At 42.3% G+C, this 22,195-nt stretch overlaps 1 protein-coding gene and 1 long non-coding RNA gene across 6 annotated transcripts in view; one reads left to right on the top strand and one right to left on the bottom strand.

Moving 5' to 3' along the window:
* Window positions 1–3,245, bottom strand: part of LOC106588159 (phosphatidylinositol 4-phosphate 5-kinase type-1 alpha) — a 27,127-nt gene extending 23,882 nt beyond the window's left edge. For 2 of the 5 annotated variants that reach the window (XM_045709495.2, XM_014176852.3), the window contains exons 1-2: window positions 1,434–1,914; window positions 710–992 (exon numbers count right to left, since the gene is read on the bottom strand). In XM_045709495.2, the coding sequence (XP_045565451.1) occupies window positions 710–755 (46 nt within the window). In that variant the 5' untranslated portion in view covers window positions 756–992; window positions 1,434–1,914. The other 3 variants (XM_045709496.2, XM_082970290.1, XM_082970291.1) reach the window with 3 other exon arrangements.
* Window positions 975–22,195, top strand: LOC106588161 (uncharacterized). The gene is made up of 4 exons (XR_001324595.3): window positions 975–1,102; window positions 8,279–8,429; window positions 19,945–20,038; window positions 20,117–22,195. It is a non-coding gene; the product is annotated as an uncharacterized LOC106588161 (long non-coding RNA).

Genomic DNA, 22,195 nt, shown 5'->3' with positions numbered 1-22,195 from the left:
CCAGTATAAAAACACAAAAACCTCCTTAGACCCAATTTATACAAAAGGTGATTTGGCCATGAATACATTCAAAGGTGTCAAAAGATACCACATTCTGTAGCCTAAGACTGAATACAAAATATAAATAATAGCTAGGCTACTAATGATGTATTGCTTGTTTGTTGCTTGCTTTTGAAGTGCTTTGATGCTATGAAAAGCGCTATAGAAATGTGATACATTATTATTATTAAAATGACATTGCCCAAAGAGTAAGATGCATACATGGGATGTCATCAGTTACCAATTGTTACAGCTATTGGCAGCTGAATCAGTTTCCAAGACAACAAGGCATGCAAACATTCACAGGCCTAAATTGACAGAACCTGAATAGTTAATGTCAACCAGTTTTCACACAGATGCACTGGTACCTCTGAGGATAGTCTCCTCCAGAACTGAGTGTGCACATCTGTGGGGTGGGATGGCATGGGGGGGGGGGGGGGGGGGGGGGGTAAATGGTTATGGTCCTGTTAGTAGCTAATATGTTGTGCCCTACTGAACAGTGCCAACCCTAGGACAATGAGTTGTGTACTTGGCAAAGGTGGGTTTCTTTCACACAGCTGTATTTAAAGAGCAATCCACATACTACAGGATTGAGTCTCAAAGACATGATCTCCAAAACGAGTAACTTTAGCTATTAGGTGTATAGATATCAGAGCGAATGTGCACTTACCAGTGGAACTCGCTGGACCTGAATGAACTGTTCCAGCTGTGGCCATTTCTGAAACGTTGAAGTTTAGCAAGAACAGTGCACAAGCTAGCTGCCTAGACCGCAAGGTATAACGTTATTTTCGTCGAAGCGATTATTCTGGTGCGTTTCAACACAGCTCTGAATCAGGGTCGTCAAGCCAAATAAGCTGGACCGAGTGACTGGGCAAAATTCTGCATACCCCGCACTGTCATTACCCTGCTTGTTTTACTGGGGTGAGCTGAGGGGTTGGGTCCTTCTTACTCAGCTGAAAAGAAAACATAGTTAGTTAACAAGCAAGATAGCGCCCCTGACATTGACAAACTGACGTGTTGTTAGATTCGCCGGTCATGGCTGGTCATTGCTAGCCAACATCAGGTATCTAACGTTTACATTACATTTTAGTAATTAGCTGACGCGCTTATCCAGAGACACGTAGCTAGCTACAAGCTAACTTTAGTTGGTTCAAACTGAAAGCCACGTTGGCTTCCTGAATCCTAGCAATGAAAATGTATTTCTGTCATTTCACATGGCTAACTAGCTAACGATGGGACATGGTGTCGGTAAGAGCAACTACTAGCTAATAATTATTTAAACATATAACATGTTGACTAAGTAACACGTTACTTTTTAATATAATTACTAGCTAGTTGCTCTTACCGACACCATCTCACCTTTGTTGGTATCATTTTCAAATAGTTACGCTAACCTAGCTTAGTTTTCCAGCTAATGTCAGCCGAGATTCACCGCAGTAGCTTTGTTTCCAGTTTGGATATTCGGAGTTTGCTCGTCAATACATCTTCCACTGAAGGTCCTAGAGATATCTTAAATCCGATGGTAGAAGCGCAAGATATAACCTTTATTTCTCCGTTTTCAAAAAGTGACCTTACGTTGGCTTTCAATTGGGGAATATTATGCACTCGCGGCTATGGAACGGTCTTAAAAGTGCAATCAGCAGAACCAGGGGTAGGCTGGACAATAGAACAAGTCAAAATTCACCCAAGGCTGAAAATGGCAAAGGAACGTTGGCTAAACTGGAACACTAGCGCAGGCCCATCGCAGAGCCCGTTTTGACTGGAGTGACGTTTAGAATTCAATTTAGCCTAAATGGCAGCAAAAAAAATGTATCCCTTTTTATTTTACCACTACAATATGTTCTTAGGACGAAACTGAAATAACAACAAAAATAACCGCACCTCGATGGCGCCAAGTGTGCTTAAAGAGGAGGTAGGAAAGCAGTGCAACTTCTGACTATTTCTGGTCAAGCGATCGATGACAATGGAATACACTGTCCAGCCTTACATAATTAGAAAATGATTAAAATGGTGTCCGACTTTAAAAAAAAATATATACACATTGTGAGATATTTGGCTAAATATACCAGCATGACTCTCCATAGGCAAAAGGTATTTCGAGTCTAGCGTTTGATGACAACTGAATACACTGCCCAGCCTTACATGCTGACCAGACCGCAAAATAAATTTAGAAATCTATGTTATTCAATTATTGCGTGCGTCTGCGATGCCACGGGCTAAACTAGAACTCCTTTCTATTTCTGAAGCAGATCGCGCTGAAAGTCCTGCCTCTCCCCCGTCTTGCCCTCATTGGTTTATAGAAGCAGGTACCCACGTGTCATCTCCTCATTGGTTATACCCAAGTGGGTGATTGAAAGACGAACCGTTTTGCCCGTAGTCCTGGTAACACTATGAAAGTTTAGATGCCAATCACCATATAAATTCAAAGATGAAAAAGCCTGGAAGGAGGAGAGATGACTAGAAACATCCATTTGGCCGTTTTATGTGTGGATTAATTGGCGGAGTAGAGGAGCTTGTGCATTTCAGGTAAAATAAGAACTCAATGTTTATATCCCAGGACAAATTAGCTAGCAACAGCAAGCTAGCTAAATAGGACAAATTAGCTAGCTAGCTACATTACACAAACAAAACACCAAATGAATCCAATTCTTGATGTAATCATTGTGTGCTAAGAATATGGGACCAAATAAACTTTTGATAACTTTGATACACACAAGTGAACTTGTCACAATACGTTTGGGCCCCTAAAATGGGGGGGGGGGAAAGAGTCCATGTACAAAAAGTGCTGTCATTTCTAAACGGCTCATATGGATGAAAATACCTTCAAATTAAAGCTGACCGTCTGCATCGAAGGGCTGGAGTACATAGCCAAAACAAAACACACTGTCCCAATACTTTGAGCTCACTGTATCTCTGCTAGAGCTGACCTTATCTGCTATTGTCCCTTCTCAGTGTACAGGGCTTGAGAGGGATGCCTAAGGTAAAGCCAAACATGTTTAATGTTAAAATCTGCTACTCTTTTGGAACGCAGTATTGTCAAGATAACTACTTTTTACCGTGTGTAAAATTGCTTGTTTCATTTGAAAGCTTTTTATAAAAATACAAAAAATGCATGAAATGAAATGTATGCATTCACTACTGTAAGTCGCTCTGGATAAGAGCGTCTGCTAAATGACAAATGTAAATGTAAATTGCCATACATGTTTAATGCTTTTCGACCTGTCCCCAAATTAATGTCATTGGTTCAGAGTTTGTTTTGATATTTTAACCTGCGTGTCGTGTGATCGCGTTTGGTGTAGGGGGACAAAATAAATGTATGCACGTTAGCGCACGCGCGCAGCCGGTTTGGGTTCCGTGTTATGTAATTAGAAAGAGGATATTCTCATGATTAAAATGGTATCCAATGTAAAATAATCTAAATATACACGTTGCGAAATAGACAGACCTATATTTCCCTATAGTAAACAATGGGACGACCTCAGAGTTCCATGAGTAATTTTTTGTTTACATTTTAACTACAAACAACGTGGACAGGTCTCCATTGGCAACAATAGCAAAGCAGGCATTGTGACGTAGAACAATAAACTGGGAATAGAGCGTTCGTTCGGTGCCACGGTGCTCAATAGAACTATTAGGAGCTGGCAGGGTGAAAATGCCCTAAAATAAGGCTTATTTTTTCGTGGTTACTTAAACTACGGCAGGCAGCTGGGACATATGGTAATATTATGAAACTGGGCTCCACGGTGGATGCAACTAGTTTTATCTGAAAAAAGCATTGTTAAAAATGGTTTTCAAATGATCAATTAGCCTTTTAAAATGATAAACTTGGATTAGCTAACATAATGTGCCATTGGAACAGAGGAGTGATGGTTGCTGATAATGGGCCTCTGTACACCTATGTAGAAATACCATTTTAAAAAATCAGCTGTTTCCAGCTACAATAGTCATTTACAACATTAACAATGTCTACACTTTTTTTTATGATCAATTTGATGTTATTTTAATGGACAAAAAATGTGCTTTTCTTTCAACAACAAGGACATTTCTAAGTGATCCCAAACTTTTGCACATACCCACATGTATGAACATATATACATATAAATACACATACATATATTTTAAAAATATATTTTACTTTATTATTCCACACAAACCCTACCACCCCTCCCCTAATTGGAGTAAATTAATAAACAATAACACTTAAGCTTCTACTTCCAGCTTATACATACTATATACATTTTACAGACAATTTTACAATAGTTATATTTTGTTGGTTTTAGTCCTGGCCTTCCTCTATTTCTATTTGCAACTGTGCTATTTCACAAAAGTTCTGAACCTATATACAGTTTACAGACCCAGTGTGTTTTACATTTATCTTATTGTTATTAGTCCCACCTTCAGCTCCATTCAATCGATTTCTATTTGCCATATATTTTTCAACTGTGCTGCTTCACAAAAGTTCAGAATCTTTCTATTATCATAAGTTAATTTTTTTTTTTTTCTGAAATAATTATGTTATTGCTCGATTGGCTATGACTTTTCAAATCACCCCAGTAGTGCTATCTGCAGCGTTAGCTCCAGGTAAATGTTGCAATTCTTCAGCCTTTCCTGGACCTGTGACCAAAAACGAGCTACATATGGACAGTAACAAAATAAATTATCCAATGACTCATTCTCCTCGCAGCAAAATCTGCAGAGCTGGGAAGGTTGTATCCCCCATATATAACTTTCTATTGGTTGCAAGAATTTTGTATAATAATTTAAATTCAAAAGGTCTAAGTTTTGAATCCGGCATTGTTTTGCGTGTCAATTCATAAACCATGTGCCACGGAATCGGGACATCGCAAATCTCTTCCTAACTATTTTGCAATCTATATGGCACAGCTGTCAATTTTTTGGTCCTTAAATGAAACTGGTATACAGTTGAAGTCGGAAGTTTACATACACTTAGGTTGGAGGCATTAAAACTAGTTTTTCAACCACTCCACAAACTTCTTGTTTACAAACTATAGTTTTGGCAAGTAATTTTTCCAACAATTGTTTACAGACAGATTATTTCACTGTATCACAATTCCAGTGGGTTAGAAGTTTACATACACTAAGTTGACTGTGCCTTTAAACAGCTTGGAAAATTCCAGAAAATGATGTCAAAGCTTTAGAAGCTTCTGATAGGCTAATTGACATAATTTGAGTCAATTGGAGGCGTACCTGTGGATGTATTTCAAGGCCTACCTTCAAACTCGGTGCCTCTTTGCTTGACATCATGGGAAAATCACAAGAAATCAGCCAAGACCTCCGAGAAAATATTTGTAGACCTCTGCACGTCTGGTTCATCCTTCGGTGCAATTTCCAAATGCCTGAAGGTACCATGTTCATCTGTACAAACAATAGTACGCAAGTATAAACACCATGGGACCACGTAGCCGTCATACCGCTCTTGAAGGAGACGTGTTCTGTCTCATAGAGATGAACATACTTTTGTGCGAAAAGTGCAAATCAATCCCAGAACAACAGCAAAGGACCTTGTGAAGATGCTGGAGGAAACGGGTACAAAAGTATCTATATCCCCAGTAAAACAAGTCCTATATCGACATAACCTGAAAGGCCGCTGAGCAAGGAAGAAGCCACTGCTCCAAAACCACCATAAAAAAGCCAGACTACGGTTTGCAACGGCACATGGCGACAAAGATCGTACTTTTTGGAGCAATGTCCTCTGGTTTGATGAAACAAAAATAGAACTGTTTGGAGGAAAAAGGGGGATGTTTGTAAGCCGAAGAACATCATCCCAACCGTGAAGCACGGGGGTGGCAGCAACGTGTTGTGGGGGTGCTTTGCTGCAGGAGGGACTGGTGCACTTCACAAAATAGATGGCATCACGAGGAAGGAAAATTATGTGGATCTATTGAAGCAACGTCTCAAGACATCAGTCAGGAAGTTAAAGCATGGTCGCAAATGGGTCTTCCAAATAGACAATGACCCCAAGCATACTTCCAAAGTTGTGGCAAACTGGCATAAGGACAACAAAGTCAAGGTGTTGGCGTGGCCATCACAAAGCCCTGACCTCAATCCTATAGAACATTTGTGGGCAGAACTGAAAAAGTGTGTGCGAGCAAGGAGGCCTACAGCCCTGACTCAGTTACACCAGCTCTGTCAGGAGGAATGGGCCAAAATTCACCCAACTTATTGTGGGAAGCTTGTGGAAGGCTACCCAAAACATTTGACCCAAGTTAAACAATTTAAAGGCAATGCTACCAAATATTAATTGAGTGTATGTAAACTTCTGACCCACTGGGAATGTGATGAAAGAAATAAAAGCTGAAATAAATCATTCTCTATTATTCTGACGCTTCACATTCTTAAAATAAAGTGGTGATCCTAACTGACCAGAGACAGGGAATTATTACTAGGATTAAATTCCAGGAATTATGAAACTGAGTTTTAATGTATTTGGCTAAGGTGTATGTAAACTTCCGACTTCAACTGTAGCTATACCATGATATTTACATTGCTACTAAGTAAACCTCCAATTGGTCCCCACTATTTCACCCGCTAAAAGCCCTCATCTTGAGTTGAGTGACCGGCAGACCACCCCTGACCCCCGAGACACCGGGACACATTCTTCGAAAAGAGCACACAGTGTCACCCACAGGACAGACGTAAATCAGCTGCCTTTCCATCGCTCTCACCTTGATTTGTATTGTATATACTTATTAAAAATATATAAAAATCCTGCTTGTCTTAATTTCCATAATTAACAATTGTGAAATGTAGGTAGTTTAAGCAAAGGATTGTTGCCTCTTACCAGTATTGCCATTACAAAAATTACATTTTGGCAAGCAATTATTATTTTATCAAACAATTGTTATTCATCCTGTATATTGTCCTTAACATGTTTACTCCCTAGCAACACTCACACACTCAACCCCTTTGCCCACAAACAACCATACACTCAGATGCTCAACAGTTGTTCCATCCCAGAGCCCAATTTAATTAAGAAAGGCCTTGATTTATGAACGCATATACAGTTGCAGCTGTATGAGAAGGCATGTAAAATTGAGCAAAAATGGGGAGATTTGATTATCCATTGAGATCAGATATATCCACTTCCCCTAAAACACAGACGCGCGTTTCCCCATTGTGACCATATTCTCAAACATCTCTGTGCAGTCAGAACTTTGATGATTTTGTGCCACCTGGGCCACAATAATATACCCCCTCTCTGAATGTCTGTGTGTGACCGGAATCCCTACCGACTAGATACAAGGTCGTCAAGGTTCTCATTAGCAGCTTTGAGAATATCCTTGTATATTATGCTCTCCCATCAGGGGGCTTTGGCTTTGTAGGACCAACCCTGCCAGGCAGGCTCAGAATCTTGAGAGGGTTACTTTAGTAGGTCTCTGACCACATTCATCTTTCTGATTTGGCTGTGTATAGGCTACTTACAGTAGGCCCATAAAACAGATAAGGACTTCTCCTTAGCGTATGGGTAGCTCAGGTGGGTGACTAGGGTTGGGAACAGTTCCATCATGATAGGACAGTAAATAAATCATTTATTTTAAAATGTATATCCCATATCTGCACAAAATTGAAAGCTTGTTCTTATAACCCCTGCCCACAAACACACAATGGCTCTGCAACCCGTATCCTTTTTCACTCACTTAACTCCACACTTTCCAAACAAAAACACACACCCCACCTTCCATCACAATACATGTGTACATACCCACATACTGTGCCTTCCATGTCCTCTGTGTTATCTCTACCATGTTGATTGAGTACTTTTGTGTTCCAGTTCCTTATATTTGAAGATGTATTATTTAGCTAATTTTCCTTTCTTCTATAATGCTGTCTTATCAATTTCTGAAATACTATAAATGGAAAGTCTAAAACTAAGGATTTTCTAACATTCCCTATCTAGAATGGTATAGTGTTTATTTCTTTAACAATTGTTGTATTTTATTTTATATATATATAAATGTTTTATTTATTACAATCCCTACCATGTCTAGTATTGCGTGTTCCATTATTTAGAATAGCCATGGAGTAGTTTTTGTGTCTGAACATTTGGTTATCAATATACCGTTTATCGACTACGAGAGCTACACGTTTCCCTTTCAATCTATTTCTCTTGAAGATTGGATACAGCACTTTGCGCCGTTCTGCAATTTCTTTCGGGAACTGATCATTCATGCTAGCAAGTCTTTTACCCAGGCTTTTAACCATTATTTTCTCTTTAAAGAAAGCAACTTTGGAAACGATTGGGCGTTCATATCTCTGCCCAAAACGGTGTACACGTTCGAGTTGGATTTTGTCGACAGCTTCCCATGGGATCTGAATCGCTGTAAAGAGGAACTCCCTCAGGAACTTCTCCTTCTTTCTATTGGATACCCGTAAGTACCATATTTTCTCTCATGGATCTAGTCTGTACAGTATTTCAAGTAAGGCTTCTCTCAGAAAGAAGTTCTCCATTTTTAAGTTCATTAACATCGGTTTCAATCTTATTGACTGTCCCTTTTAGCTTGTTTGTATCTTTCTCCAATGTCGCAGATTTCTTGTCACTAATCTCGAGGTTTGCCTTCATCTCCTTTATATCCTTACTGACTAATTAAAGTAATCCCAGTTTGTCATTTATTGATTTTAACAGATCGGTTTCCACCCTTACCGTTCCCGGTGGTGAAAATATTAAATTGTCTGTCTGTCGAAGAGTCGCGTTTTCTTTTCGGGATTGGTTCCCCAGTTTACTCTCCGTCATGTTTGGGTGTTGCTTATTTTCGTAATATTTGTTGATACATTTCTCTAGCCTCATGTTTTGTTATCTAGATTGAAGGTTATAACCCACCCGTTTGTGAAATGCTAATATTTAGTCTAACTTACCAATATTGAATATTACGTTTCTATCTTGAGGCGATCTACACTGCTGTGTTCAGTCCGCTAACTTTTTCATCCTCGGGTTTTTGGCAACAGGCACTTTACAGCGGGAGCTTTCCGATCGGCATCTCACTTCCCTCGACGAGCCAATGTTTTGGAATCAATTATCAGCAAAACCTACTGTAACATACAATTTGCATACACCATCGCACAACAGGTTGAAATCAAGAGGTGTTTCTTTGCCATCAATGGGTTCCCAAATACGAATGGAGCAATAGACAGCACCCACATAACCATAAAAGCACCATCCTAAAAATAGTTGAAATACTTTTGTACTTTTGTACATAGTGTATGTGGACACCCCTTTAAATTAGTGGATTTGGCTAATTCAGCCACACCCATTGGTGACAGGTGTATAAAATAGAGCACACAGCCATGCACTTTCCATAGACAAATGTTGGCAGTAGGATGGCCTTACTGAAGAGCTCAGTGACTTTCAACTTGGAACCGTCATAGGATGCCACCTTTCCAACAAATCAGTTCATCAAATTTCTGCCCTGCTGGAGCTGCCCCAGTCAACTGCAAGTGCTGTTATTGTGACATGGAAACTACTAGGAGCAACAACGGCTCAGCCGCAAAGTGGTAGGCCACACAAGCTCACAGAATGGGACCGGTGAGTGCTGACGTGCGTAGTGTGTAAAAATCATCTGTCCTTGGTTGCAACACTCACTACCACGTTCCAAACTGCTTCCAGAAGCAACGTCAGCACAATAACTGTTTGTCGGGAGCTTAATGAAATGGGTTTCCATGGCCGAGCAGCTGCAAACAAGCCTAAGGTCACCATGTGTAATGCCAAGCGTCGGCTGGAGTGGTGTAAAGCTTGCTGCCATTGGACTATGAAGCAGAGGAAATGCGTTCTCTGGGGTGATGAATCACGCTTCACCATCTAGCTGTCTGAAGGACACATCTGGGTTTGGCGGATGCCAGGAGAACGCTACCTGCCCAACTGCATAGTGCCAACTGTAAAGTCTGGAAGAGGAATAATGGTCTGGGGCTGTTTTTCATGGTTCGGGCTAGGTCCCTTAGTTCTAGTAAAGGGAAATCTTAACGCTACATCATACAATTACATTCTAGACGATTCTGTGCTTCCAACTTTGGCAACAGTTTGGGGAAGGCCCTTTCCAATTTCAGCATGACAGTGTGAACAAAGAGGTCCATACAGAAATGGTTTATCGAGATGGGTGTAGAAGAATTTGACTGGCTTACATAGAGCCCTGACCTCAACCCTATCGAACACTTTTGGGGTGAATTGGAACGCCAACTGCGAGCCAGGCCTAATCACCCAACATCAGTGCTCGACCTCACTAATGCTCGTGGCTGAATGGGAGCAAGTCCCCACAGCAATGTTCCAACATCTAGTGGGAAGCCTTCTCAGAAGAGTGGAGGATGTTATAGCGGGACCATCTCCATATTAATGCCCTTGATTTTGGAACGAGATGTTCGACAAGCAGATGTCCACATACTTTTGGTCAATTTGTGTATGTGTACCAAAAAGGCTTCCACTCTTAATGTGCAGGTGATAGATTGGCAATATGTAACATTTAACATTTAACATTTAAGTCATTTAGCAGACGCTCTTATCCAGAGCGACTTACAAATTGGTGCATTCACCTTATAATATCCAGTGGAACAACCACTTTACAATAGTGCATCTAAATCTTTTACGGGGGGGTTAGAAGGATTACTTTATCCTATCCCAGGTATTCCTTAAAGAGGTGGGGTTTCAGGTGTCTCCGGAAGGTGGTGATTGACTCCGCTGTCCTGGCGTCGTGAGGGAGCTTGTTCCACCATTGGGGTGCCAGAGCAGCGAACAGTTTTGACTGGGCTGAGCGGGAACTGTGCTTCCTCAGAGGTAGGGGGCCAGCAGGCCAGTGGTGGATGAACGCAGTGCCCTTGTTTGGGTGTAGGGCCTGATCAGAGCCTGAAGGTATGGAGGTGCCGTTCCCTTCACAGCTCCGTAGGCAATCACCATGGTCTTGTAGCGGATGCGAGCTTCAACTGGAAGCCAGTGGAGAGAGCGGAGGAGCGGGGTGACGTGAGAGAACTTGGGAAGGTTGAACACCAGACGGGCTGCGGCGTTCTGGATGAGTTGTAGGGGTTTAATGGCACAGGCAGGGAGCCCAGCAAACAGCGAGTTGCAGTAATCCAGACGGGAGATGACAAGTGCCTGGATTAGGACCTGCGCCGCTTCCTGTGTGAGGCAGGGTCGTACTCTGCGAATGTTGTAGAGCATGAACCTACAGGATCGGGTCACCGCCTTGATGTTAGTGGAGAACGACAGGGTGTTGTCCAGGATCACGCCAAGGTTCTTAGCACTCTGGGAGTTGTCAACCGTGATGGCGAGATCATGGAACGGGCAGTCCTTCCCCGGGAGGAAGAGCAGCTCCGTCTTGCCGAGGTTCAGCTTGAGCTGGTGATCCGTCATCCACACTGATATGTCTGACAGACATGCAGAGATGCGATTCGCCGCCTGGTTATCAGAAGGGGGAAAGGAGAAGATTAATTGTGTGTCGTCTGCATAGCAATGATAGGAGAGACCATGTGAGGATATGACAGAGCCAAGTGACTTGGTGTATAGCGAGAATAGGAGAGGGCCTAGAACAGAGCCCTGGGGGACACCAGTGGTGAGAGCGCATGGTGCGGAGACAGATTCTCGCCACGCCACCTGGTAGGAGCGACCTGTCAGGTAGGACGCAATCCAAGCGTGGGCCGCGCCGGAGATGCCCAACTCGGAGAGGGTGGAGAGGAGGATCTGATGGTTCACAGTATCAAAGGCAGCAGATAGGTCTAGAAGTATGAGAGCAGAGGAGAGAGAGTTAGCTTTAGCAGTGCGGAGAGCCTCCGTGACACAGAGAAGAGCAGTCTCAGTTGAATGCCCAGTCTTGAAACCTGACTGATTAGGATCAAGAAGGTCATTCTGAGAGAGATAGCAGGAGAGCTGGCCAAGGACGGCACGTTCAAGAGTTTTGGAGAGAAAAGAAAGAAGGGATACTGGTCTGTAGTTGTTGACATCGGAGGGATCGAGTGTAGGTTTTTTCAGAAGGGGTGCAACTCTCGCTCTCTTGAAGACGGAAGGGACGTAGCCAGCGGTCAAGGATGAGTTGATGAGCGAGGTGAGGAAGGGGAGAAGGTCTCCGGAAATGGTCTGGAGAAGAGAGGAGGGGATAGCGTCAAGTGGGCAGGTTGTTGGGCGGCCGGCCGTCACAAGACGCGAGATTTCATCTGGAGAGAGAGGGGAGAAAGAGGTCAAAGCACAGGGTAGGGCAGTGTGAGCAGGACCAGCGGTGTCGTTTGACTTAGCAAACGAGGATCGGATATCGTCAACCTTCTTTTCAAAATGGTTGACGAAGTCATCCGCAGAGAGGGAGGAGGGGGGGGGAGGGGGAGGAGGATTCAGGAGGGAGGAGAAGGTAGCAAAGAGCTTCCTAGGGTTAGAGGCAGATGCTTGGAATTTAGAGTGGTAGAAAGTGGCTTTAGCAGCAGAGACAGAAGAGGAGAATGTAGAGAGGAGTGAGTGAAAGGATGCCAGGTCCGCAGGGAGGCGAGTTTTCCTCCATTTCCGCTCGGCTGCCCGGAGCCCTGTTCTGTGAGCTCGTAGTGAGTCGTCGAGCCACGGAGCAGGAGGGGAGGACCGAGCCGGCCTGGAGGATAGGGGACAGAGAAAATCAAAGGATGCAGAAAGGGAGGAGAGGAGGGTTGAGGAGGCAGAATCAGGAGATAGGTTGGAGAAGGTTTGAGCAGAGGGAAGAGATGATAGGATGGAAGAGGAGAGAGTAGCGGGAGAGAGAGAGCGAAGGTTGGGACGGCGCAATACCATCCGAGTAGGGGCAGAGTGAGAAGTGTTGGATGAGAGCAAGAGGTTAAAGGATACAAGGTAGTGGTCGGAGATTTGGAGGGGAGTTGCAATGAGATTAGTGGAAGAACAGCATCTAGTAAAGATGAGGTCAAGCGTATTGCCTGCCTTGTGAGTAGGGGGGGAAGGTGAGAGGGTGAGGTCAAAAGAGGAGAGGAGTGGAAAGAAGGAGGCAGAGAGGAATGAGTCAAAGGTAGACGTGGGGAGGTTAAAGTCACCCAGAACTGTGAGAGGTGAGCCATCCTCAGGAAAGGAACTTATCAAGGCGTCAAGCTCATTGATGAACTCTCCAAGGGAACCTGGAGGGCGATAAATGATAAGGATGTTAAGCTTGAAAGGGCTGGTAACTGTGACAGCATGGAATTCAAATGAGGAGATAGACAGATGGGTCAGGGGAGAAAGAGAGAATGTCCACTTGGGAGAGATGAGGATTCCAGTGCCACCACCCCGCTGGCTCGATGCTCTAGGGGTATGCGAGAACACGTGGGCAGACGAAGAGAGAGCAGTAGGAGTAGCAGTGTTATCTGTGGTAATCCATGTTTCCGTCAGCGCCAGGAAGTCTAGGGACTGGAGGGTAGCATAGGCTGAGATGAACTCAGCCTTGTTGGCTGCAGACCGGCAGTTCCAGAGGCTGCCGGAGACCTGGAACTCCACGTGGGTCGTGCGCACTGGGACCACCAGGTTAGAGTGGCAGCGGCCACGTGGTGTGAAGCGTTTGTATGGCCTGTGCAGAGAGGAGAGAACAGGGATAGACAGACACATAGTTGACAAGCTACAGAAGTGTTGTTTCTTGTATTATTGTCTCCTGTGTCTTTAGAGAACTGTTTCACTTTGATATCCTTTTTCTTCTGTCCTGATTTTCTCTTTCTTTTCTTCTGTTAACTAGATATTCTTTGTTGTTCTTCGTTAGCTAGCTAGCTTCTTCCAAAAGAGTCCCTAGCAACTGCTTAGCAACTGGTAAACAATTCAGCTAGCTAAGATAACTACAATTTTATGAAAAATAGTTATTTTTCAAAAGCCTATCTTCTTTGTTTGTTGCTTGTTTTTTCTCCTATTCAGTCTTGCAGTTTTCTTTAGCTTTTTTCCGATGTACTTCACTCTAAAAACCATGTAAATTTCAATATTTGTAGGAGCTCATTTTTCAGCTGCTGCTGCTCAAATTGGAGTTCCGGAACACAGATATATACACTATAGTGTTTATAAAATCCCCTATAGGAAAAATGTATGGTGGAAAAACGATTGGAACCATTTCCTTGTTTGAATGCTAGGTTTTATGGATATTATGACTCATACTGTGGTACTCTATTTGTACCTGAACTAGGTTTTCCTCTAGGATTTTGCCTGTGCTTAGCTCCATTCAGTTAATTATTTTAATCTGAAAAACTCCCCAGTCCTTAACGATTACAAGCATACCCATAACATTATGCAGCCACCACTATGCTTGAAAATATGGAGAGTGGTACTAATAATGTAATGTGTTGTATTGGATTTGCCCCAAACTTAACACTTTGTAAAAGTTAATTGCTTTGCCCCATTTTTTGCGGTATTACTTTAGTGCCTTGTTGCAAACAGGATGCATGTTTTGGAATATTTTTTTTAATTCTGTACAGGCTTCCTTCTTTTCAATCTGTCATTTAGGTTAGTATTGTGGAGTAAATACAATGTTGATCCATCCTCAGGTTCTCCTATCACAGCCATTAAACTCTGTAACAGTTTTAAAGTCACCATTGGCCTCATGGTGAAATCCCTAAGCGGTTTCCTTTCTCTCCGGCAACTGAGATAGGAAGGACGTCTGTATCTTTTTAGTGACTGGGTATACACGATCTGAAGTGTAATTAATAATTTCACCATGCTCAAAGGGATATTCAATGTCTGCTTTTAAATTTTACCCATCTACCAATAGGTGGCCTTTTTTTGAGAGGGATTGGGAAATCTCCCTGGTCTTTGTGGTTGCATCTGTGTTTGAAATTCACTGCTCGACTGAGGGACCCTACAGATTTTTGTATGTGTGGGGTACAGAGATGAGGAAGTCATTGCAAAATCATGTTAAACACTATTATTGCACACAGAGTATACATAACTTGAGACTTGTTAAAAAGCACATTTTTACTCCTGAACTTATTTAGTCTTGCCATAACAAAAGGGTTGAATACTTATTGACTCAAGACATTTCAGCTTTTCATTTTTAATTACATTTGTAAAAATTGACTAGGCCAGTGACACAATCAATTTTAAATTCAGGCTGTAACACAACAAAATGTGGAAAAAGTCAAGGAGTGTGAATACTTTCGGAAGGCACTGTATGTCATTGGGATAACACACTATTGAAAATTAGATAAGTACGTGGAAAAAAAGGGGGAAGAATTGGAAAAAATAAACGCCGTACCTTTCACGAGAGGTAAAGGGAGATGTCAATATGCACGCCCCCCATTCTATAATGTTGTAGTCAGAAATCTTGCGCTCACCAATGTGCGGTGTCAAAGGAAACTTTGATAATGAATAAAGTTGACTTCATAGCTTTTATTGGTAAGGTTATCAATAGGGCTCAAGTTGTGGAAAGCAAAAATGCCAGGTTGATGGTTATTGTGGAGACGGCAAAAGAGATATTGGGGCTAACAGATGTTTTTGACATGCTGAACAATCCTAAGTGTGGAGTGTTTCAGCATTATATAGACAACGTTTTATGGCGGGGGGAAGGTGTGGTAGAAGTTAGTAGGGATTTATTTTTTATTTTCATGGTGGTACAGAATTGAGCAGATCATGATTGATCGTACATTCCAGCACAGTAGGTGGCAGCATGCACTTAAACGATTGTTTGCGGACCGCCATGATATAGAAGAGAAAGTAAACCTGTAGCTCATATTGATAGAAAGGTATTGAAATTTAGATCAATCACAAGAAATATGCCTGCAGAATCAGGAAAGTGGTGAACTAGAAATATAATTAATATAGCATGAAGGGGGTTCAGTGACTTCACATTGTGGTTTAATATCTTGGTAGCTAGATTTAACTAATAAAAATGCTTGGCCCTTCAGCGACTGGAGGCCCTATACTGTGTGTGTGTGTGTGTGTGTGTGTGTGTGTGTGTGTGTGTGTGTGTGTGTGTGTGTGTGTGTGTGTGTGTGTGTGTGTGTGTGTGTGTGTGTGTGTGTGTGTGTGTGTGTGTGGTGTGTGTGTGTGTGTGTGTAATAGTAATTTAGGTCTAACCCTCCTGAATGGGAATGCTTACACGCAATCACTGGTATTGCACTTTTTAAGATTGTCCCTAAACCACCGGAGCACAAGAAAACAGCATATTACCTCCTTTTTGGCAATAAGGTAAGAGTTCGACTATCAATAAAAACCTTGCTCTCTAGCATCATCTGATTCTAGATACAGTATATCACTCATCGACCTAGGGCCCTTCCTTCGTCCGAAAGCTTATTGACAAGCAAACTGAGAAGATCGAAAGTAAAAACGGATTTACTGTGGGAGTGACGTTAGTCTGATAGTGCTAGCAACGAATCTTGATAACAATGGATTTCTCTGCTTACCAAGTTAACACTGCGGTCAATTGAAGTACGTAGTAATTAGTGGATGCTTATTTTGGCATCTCAGATTTGATTTGGTGGTGTCCTCTTGTTTCTGTTCGTTTCCCGGAGATTGGTGCGAGCCTCGGGCACTGGTGCAAGCCTCGGGCACCGAGAACTTCACCACACCTACCACCTCTGTCGCGGCGTATGTAGAAAAATGCATCAAATTCAGTCAGTTTGTTGGAACAATAGCGACACTTGGCGGTGGTAGTAGAGATGTGTAAGTATCATGACAAGAATAAAGAGGGTTGCGAAGGGTTTTGCATAATATTTTTTTAAATTTCAGTGGCAAGAAACTAAGCAGTGCAAACATTAATAAAAATACACAAAGAAGGTAACATTGAATTTGAACTGACCAACTAATTATTCAACTACACTTACTATCCCTAACCCCAATCCTTTAATTTACCATCCAAAGAAAGTCGGTAAAGAAAGGATAATCATCATCATCATCAGTTGCAAATAGAACATGTTCTCAACTAGCCTACCTGGTTAAATAAAGGTGAAATAAAATGATCAATCATCGGATCAGGGGTTGTAACGGAAAATAAAAAGTTTTGTTCTGAACAGAACCATTCTTTTTTTCATTCCGTTCCACTGTTCCGACCAGCAAAATAAAGTTCTGAACCATTTTGAACCAAAGAAAACTAACGGTTTGTATTGTTCCTTTTTAAGCCTCAAATTGACATTAAATTATTTCACTAGTGGCTAAAGCAGCCTGTTATGTACATGCATTGGACAGACAAATGTAGTGTAGGTTGCGACATGCAACTGAAATTTTGCGCTGGCATGAAGACTTACAAAAAAAGATTGCAGTTTTGAAATTGCAGGAAAGGTGCAGTAACTGCAGTCAACTGTGGTATTTCGGACACAGTAATTGCAGAATAACTGCAGTTATACTGCACTCTACCTGCAGTTACAATGCAAAATTACTGCAGTGAATTGTAGATTTATTTTGGATGCGGTTTTTGCAGCATACTGCAGTTATACTGCACTCTAAGTTCAGAAAGGGTCAATCTAGAGAGTCCGGTTGCTATTTAACTAACTACACTGAACAGAAATATAAACACAACATGTAAAGTGTTGGTCCCATGTTTCATGAGCTGAAATAAAAGATCCAAGAAATGTTTCATATGCACAAAAGGCTTATTTCTCTCAAATTTGGCAGTACGTCCAACCGGCCTCACAACTGCAGACCACCTGCATGGTGTCATGTGGGTGAGTGGTTTGCTGATGTCAATGTTGTGAACAGAGTGCCCCATGGTGGCGGTGGGGTTATGGTATGGGCAGGCATAAGCTATGGACAACAAACACAATTCCATTTTATCGATGGCAATTTGAACGCACAGAGATGCCGTGATGAGATCCTGTGGCCCATTTCTCTTAAAGTATCTGTGACCAGTCATGTGAAATCCATAGATTAGGGCCTAATGAATTTATTTAAACTGACTGATTTCCTTATATAAACTGTAACTGTGTAAAACCTTTTGAAATTGTTGCATTTATATTTTTGCTGCCTCCACCCATTCAAGATGCACTGTTTCAGTTTCAATGGCTCAATATTCTAAACAAAAACCAATGACTCTAACGGCAATAAAATCCATGTAGCAAGGGCAACGATCACAAGTCAGCCATAATCACCCCATATCAGTCGATATAATCGAGAACTATCATCAGAAATCACCCGATAAGAATCTGACGGTGGTTCTTCGCCTGACCCTCTAGACTAGTTGGTCAAAAGGTTCAAATCAATATTTCATGTTGTAATTTCCGAGTAGGCAAAAAGTATCAACCACGGCTGTTATTGCACCCTGTATACGGTGGTGGCTGTAATGCCCATTTCTACTGTGCTGTAATTAGAACAAGATCTTTCCCTTCATCAACCGTACGTAATCGCATTATTTTTTTTAAAGTGTTTTAACACTGGGATCGCCTGCTAAAATTCGATCTGAATTTATAATAAATTTTAAAGGATTTGCAATTTTGCATTAGCAATCTTTTCAGCTTAAATCAAATGTATTTGTCATATACACATGGTTAGCAGGTGTTAATGCAAGTGTAGCGAAATGCTTGTGCTTCTAGTTCCGACCATGCAGTAATATCTAACAAGTAATATAACCTAACAATTTCACAACAACTACCTTATATACACACAAGTGTAAAGGAATGAATACGAATATGTACATAAAAATATATCAATGAGTGATGGCCGAACGGCATAGGCAAGATGCAGTAGATGGTATAGAGTACAGTATATACATATGAGATGAGTAATGCAGGGTATGAAAACATTATATGAAGTGACATTGTTTAAAGTGGCTAGTGATACATTACTCATCTCTTATGTATATACTGTACGCTATACCATCTACTGCATCTTGCCATCTTGATGTAATGTATCACTAGCCACTTTAAACAATGTCACTTCATATAATGTTTTCATACCCTGCATTACTCATCTCATATGTATATACTGTACTCTATACCAAGCCTCTAGTCAGCCACATCTATACCAAGAGATGAGTAATGCAGTAGATGGTATAGCGTTCAGTATATACATAAGAGATGAGTCATGTAGGGTAAGTAAACATATAATATAAAGTGGCTAGTGATAAATTGATTGCAAACATTTTTCCATTATTAAAGTGGGTGGAGTTGAGTCAGTGTGTTGGCAGCAGCCACTCAATGTAAGTGATGGCTATTTAACAGTCTGATGGCCTTGAGATGGAAGCTGTTTTTCAGTCTTTTGGTCCCCGCTTTGATGCACCTGTACTGACCTCGTCTTCTGGATGATAGCGGGGTGAACAGGCAGTGGCTCGGGTGGTTGTAGTCTGCACCCGGTGATGCGTTGTGCAGACCTCACTACCCTCTGGAGAGCTTTCCGGTTATGGGCGGAGCAGCTGCCATACCAGGCGGTGATACAGCCCGACAGGATGCTCTCGATTGTGCATAGTGTCATTTCCTGTTTTTGGGGCTGCGTCTCCTGCTTGTGTCTTAAATTTCCATACTTCCCGAAGTGTGCACTAGTACACTATCTTGCATGGATTTAAACTCTCTCTAGCCAATGCTTACACCATTCATATAACCAGAAACCAATATCCAATGTGGGTACTTAGAAAGACTAATTTCATATATGCCTACATTTAAAATGCATATGAAGGGGTACTTTGGGGGCTCTATGGGCATAGCAAGATGTGATTGGGCCTACAATGACCAAAAAAAGGTTGAGAACCACTGGACTAGGCAAGTATTCGATGGTACATGATAACAATATATTCCTGTCCCATGCTTGTTGAAGCCCAAAGATATCAACTGTCTCTGGAGCCAATTAATACTACTTAATCTCCATCATAAGCACAACTTCCTACCCATAACTGTCTTTAGATTCCCTATAAGGAAATATGAGTGTAAGCAAAGTAACTAGTCATGCCCTAGTCATGCATTATGATAGATCATTATGTGTCCTATGTATCAGATCATTTAAATGTAATTAATATTGTATCCTCATTTAGAATACATCAAACTTACTCATTGTCTTGTTTTTCTCTACAGATGCCATCTTTTAGAAGAAAAAGAGCCACGCTGGTTTACAGAGACCTGACTAGAGGCTTGATAGTGCGTGCACCCCTGCCATCAACTTAAATCGGTGAGAAAGTTTCTCTGTTCTGTTTTACTTAATTTAACTGGGATATTATACTCAGTAACAATTGTCACTACTCTCTAGGGAGTCCTGGGAGGACAGAGCTGGTTCCCTTTGCAGCAGAACTTGTGCCCAGCTACAGTGATGCACCTCCTCCACCAGCATAAAAAAAAGGAAGGCAGCAGGTGTTGTGGCCTGGAAGGGGTTGAGGGAGCTACTCCACATGCCTTCAGTGGAGCTGGAATGTCCTCCACCCAATGCCATCTGCAGTTTGTGTAGAGTTTTGGAGGAGGCTGATCTATGGTGCTGTAAGGATTGTGGCGCAGATAAATATTTCTGTTCCACCTGTGCTGTGAGAACGCACAGCACTCCCAACAATGTCCACCAGTTGGAGTTATGGAAGGACATTTATTTTATGTTATATCAACAAACCTGTCAACTTCTGGCTTAAAACAATTGCTTCCCAGTCAAAAATGTTGATCATGTATAGTACATACAGTTCAGTTTCTATAAAAGTTACAGTTCCCTGCAGCGGTAAGGTAAATGTGACAAAATCTGGATTTGATTTGGAGTTTTCTGACAACGTGTGCAAGGAAATATCCCCTTGCTAGTGTAGTTTCAAATCTGCAGCTACTGTAGTCTGTCTGTCTTAGTCAGGGCAGTTCATCCCATGTGTCCCGTTGGGCCTACGATGGGAGTGGCCGAGATGACCATGACTGTCACATCCTGTACAACCGTCTTCTGACTGTTGTTGACGTTAGAGGTAGGTCTAGGTATATATTAGGTATATAAAAATTGGAAACTAAGACTTCTGGCTCCTTTACCGTCTTGCAAACTGTATCAGAGCATTAAGTGTAGCAGCACCATGCTTAGAGACAAAGCCATAAGACTGTTAATGAAAACTGACTCTCTGCTGCTATGGCACCGACTGTACTGTACTTAATATACTGTAGTAATCGACTTATTTCATTGTATTGTACACAATGCGCTGTATTCCTGTGCAAATGACAACTTTGATTGTATTTGATTTAGTTTACCATAACCCTGTTCACTCTTCACTCTGTTATGATGAACATATGTTGATGAAACTACATTCTTAAGAGACATGCATCTCACCAACATCAGATGTAATGTTTAGCAATACAATCTAAGAAACGGACTGTCCTCATGTCAGCAAGAGCGCATAATGTCTGGCTGCAGTTTTGCAGCTGTCACCCTGAATTGCCACAGACTCTGGCATGTGGCACTTGACCACACGACTGAACAGTAGTCCAGGTGTGACAAAACTAGGGCCTGTAGGACCTGCCTAGTTGATAGTTCTGTTAAGAAGGTAGAGCCACCTCCCAAGTGGCACGGTGGTCTAAGGCACTGCATCGCAGTGCTAGCTGTGCAACTAGATTCGATTCAAGTCCAGGCTCTGTCGCAGCCGGCCGCGACTGGGAGAACCATGGGGCGGCGCACAATTGGCCCAGCGTTGTCCGGGTTAGGGGAGGGTTTGGCCGGCAGGGATGTTCTTGTCCCATCACGCTCTAACGACTCCTGTGGTGGGCCGGGCGCAATGCACGCTGACACGGTCGCCTGAGCTTGTTGGCAATCTCAACGCTGTGCTTTACAGGGAAGACATCCTCCTCCCACATGTAGTACCCTTCCTGCAGGCTCATCCTGACATGACCCTCCAGCATGACAATGCCACTAGCCATACTGCTCGTTCTGTGCGTGATTTCCTGCAAGACTGGAATGTAAGTGTTCTGCCATGGCCAGCGAAAAGCCCAGATCTCGATCCCATTGAGCACGTCTGGGATCTGTTGGATCGGAGGGTGAGGGCTAGGGCCACTCCCCTCAGAAATGTCCGGGAACTTGCAGGTGCCTTTGTGGAAGAGTGGGGTAACATCTCACAGCAAGAACTGGCAAATCTGGTGCAGTCCATGAGGAGATGCATTGCGGTATGTAATGCAGCTGGTGGCCACACCAGATACTGACTGTTACTTTTGATTTTGACCCTCCCCCCCCCCCCCCCCATTTGTTCAGAGACACATTATTCAATTTCTGTTAGTCACATGTCTGTGGAACTTGTTCAGTTTATGTCTCAGTTATTGAATCTTATGTTCATACAGATATTTACACATGTTAAGTTTGCTGAAAATAAACACAGTTGACAGTGAG

The sequence above is a fragment of the Salmo salar genome, chromosome 27, assembly GCF_965601325.2.
Source record: "Salmo salar chromosome 27, fSalSal1, whole genome shotgun sequence".
NCBI lineage: Eukaryota > Metazoa > Chordata > Actinopteri > Salmoniformes > Salmonidae > Salmo > Salmo salar.
This window is presented reverse-complemented; position numbering and strand designations above follow the sequence as displayed.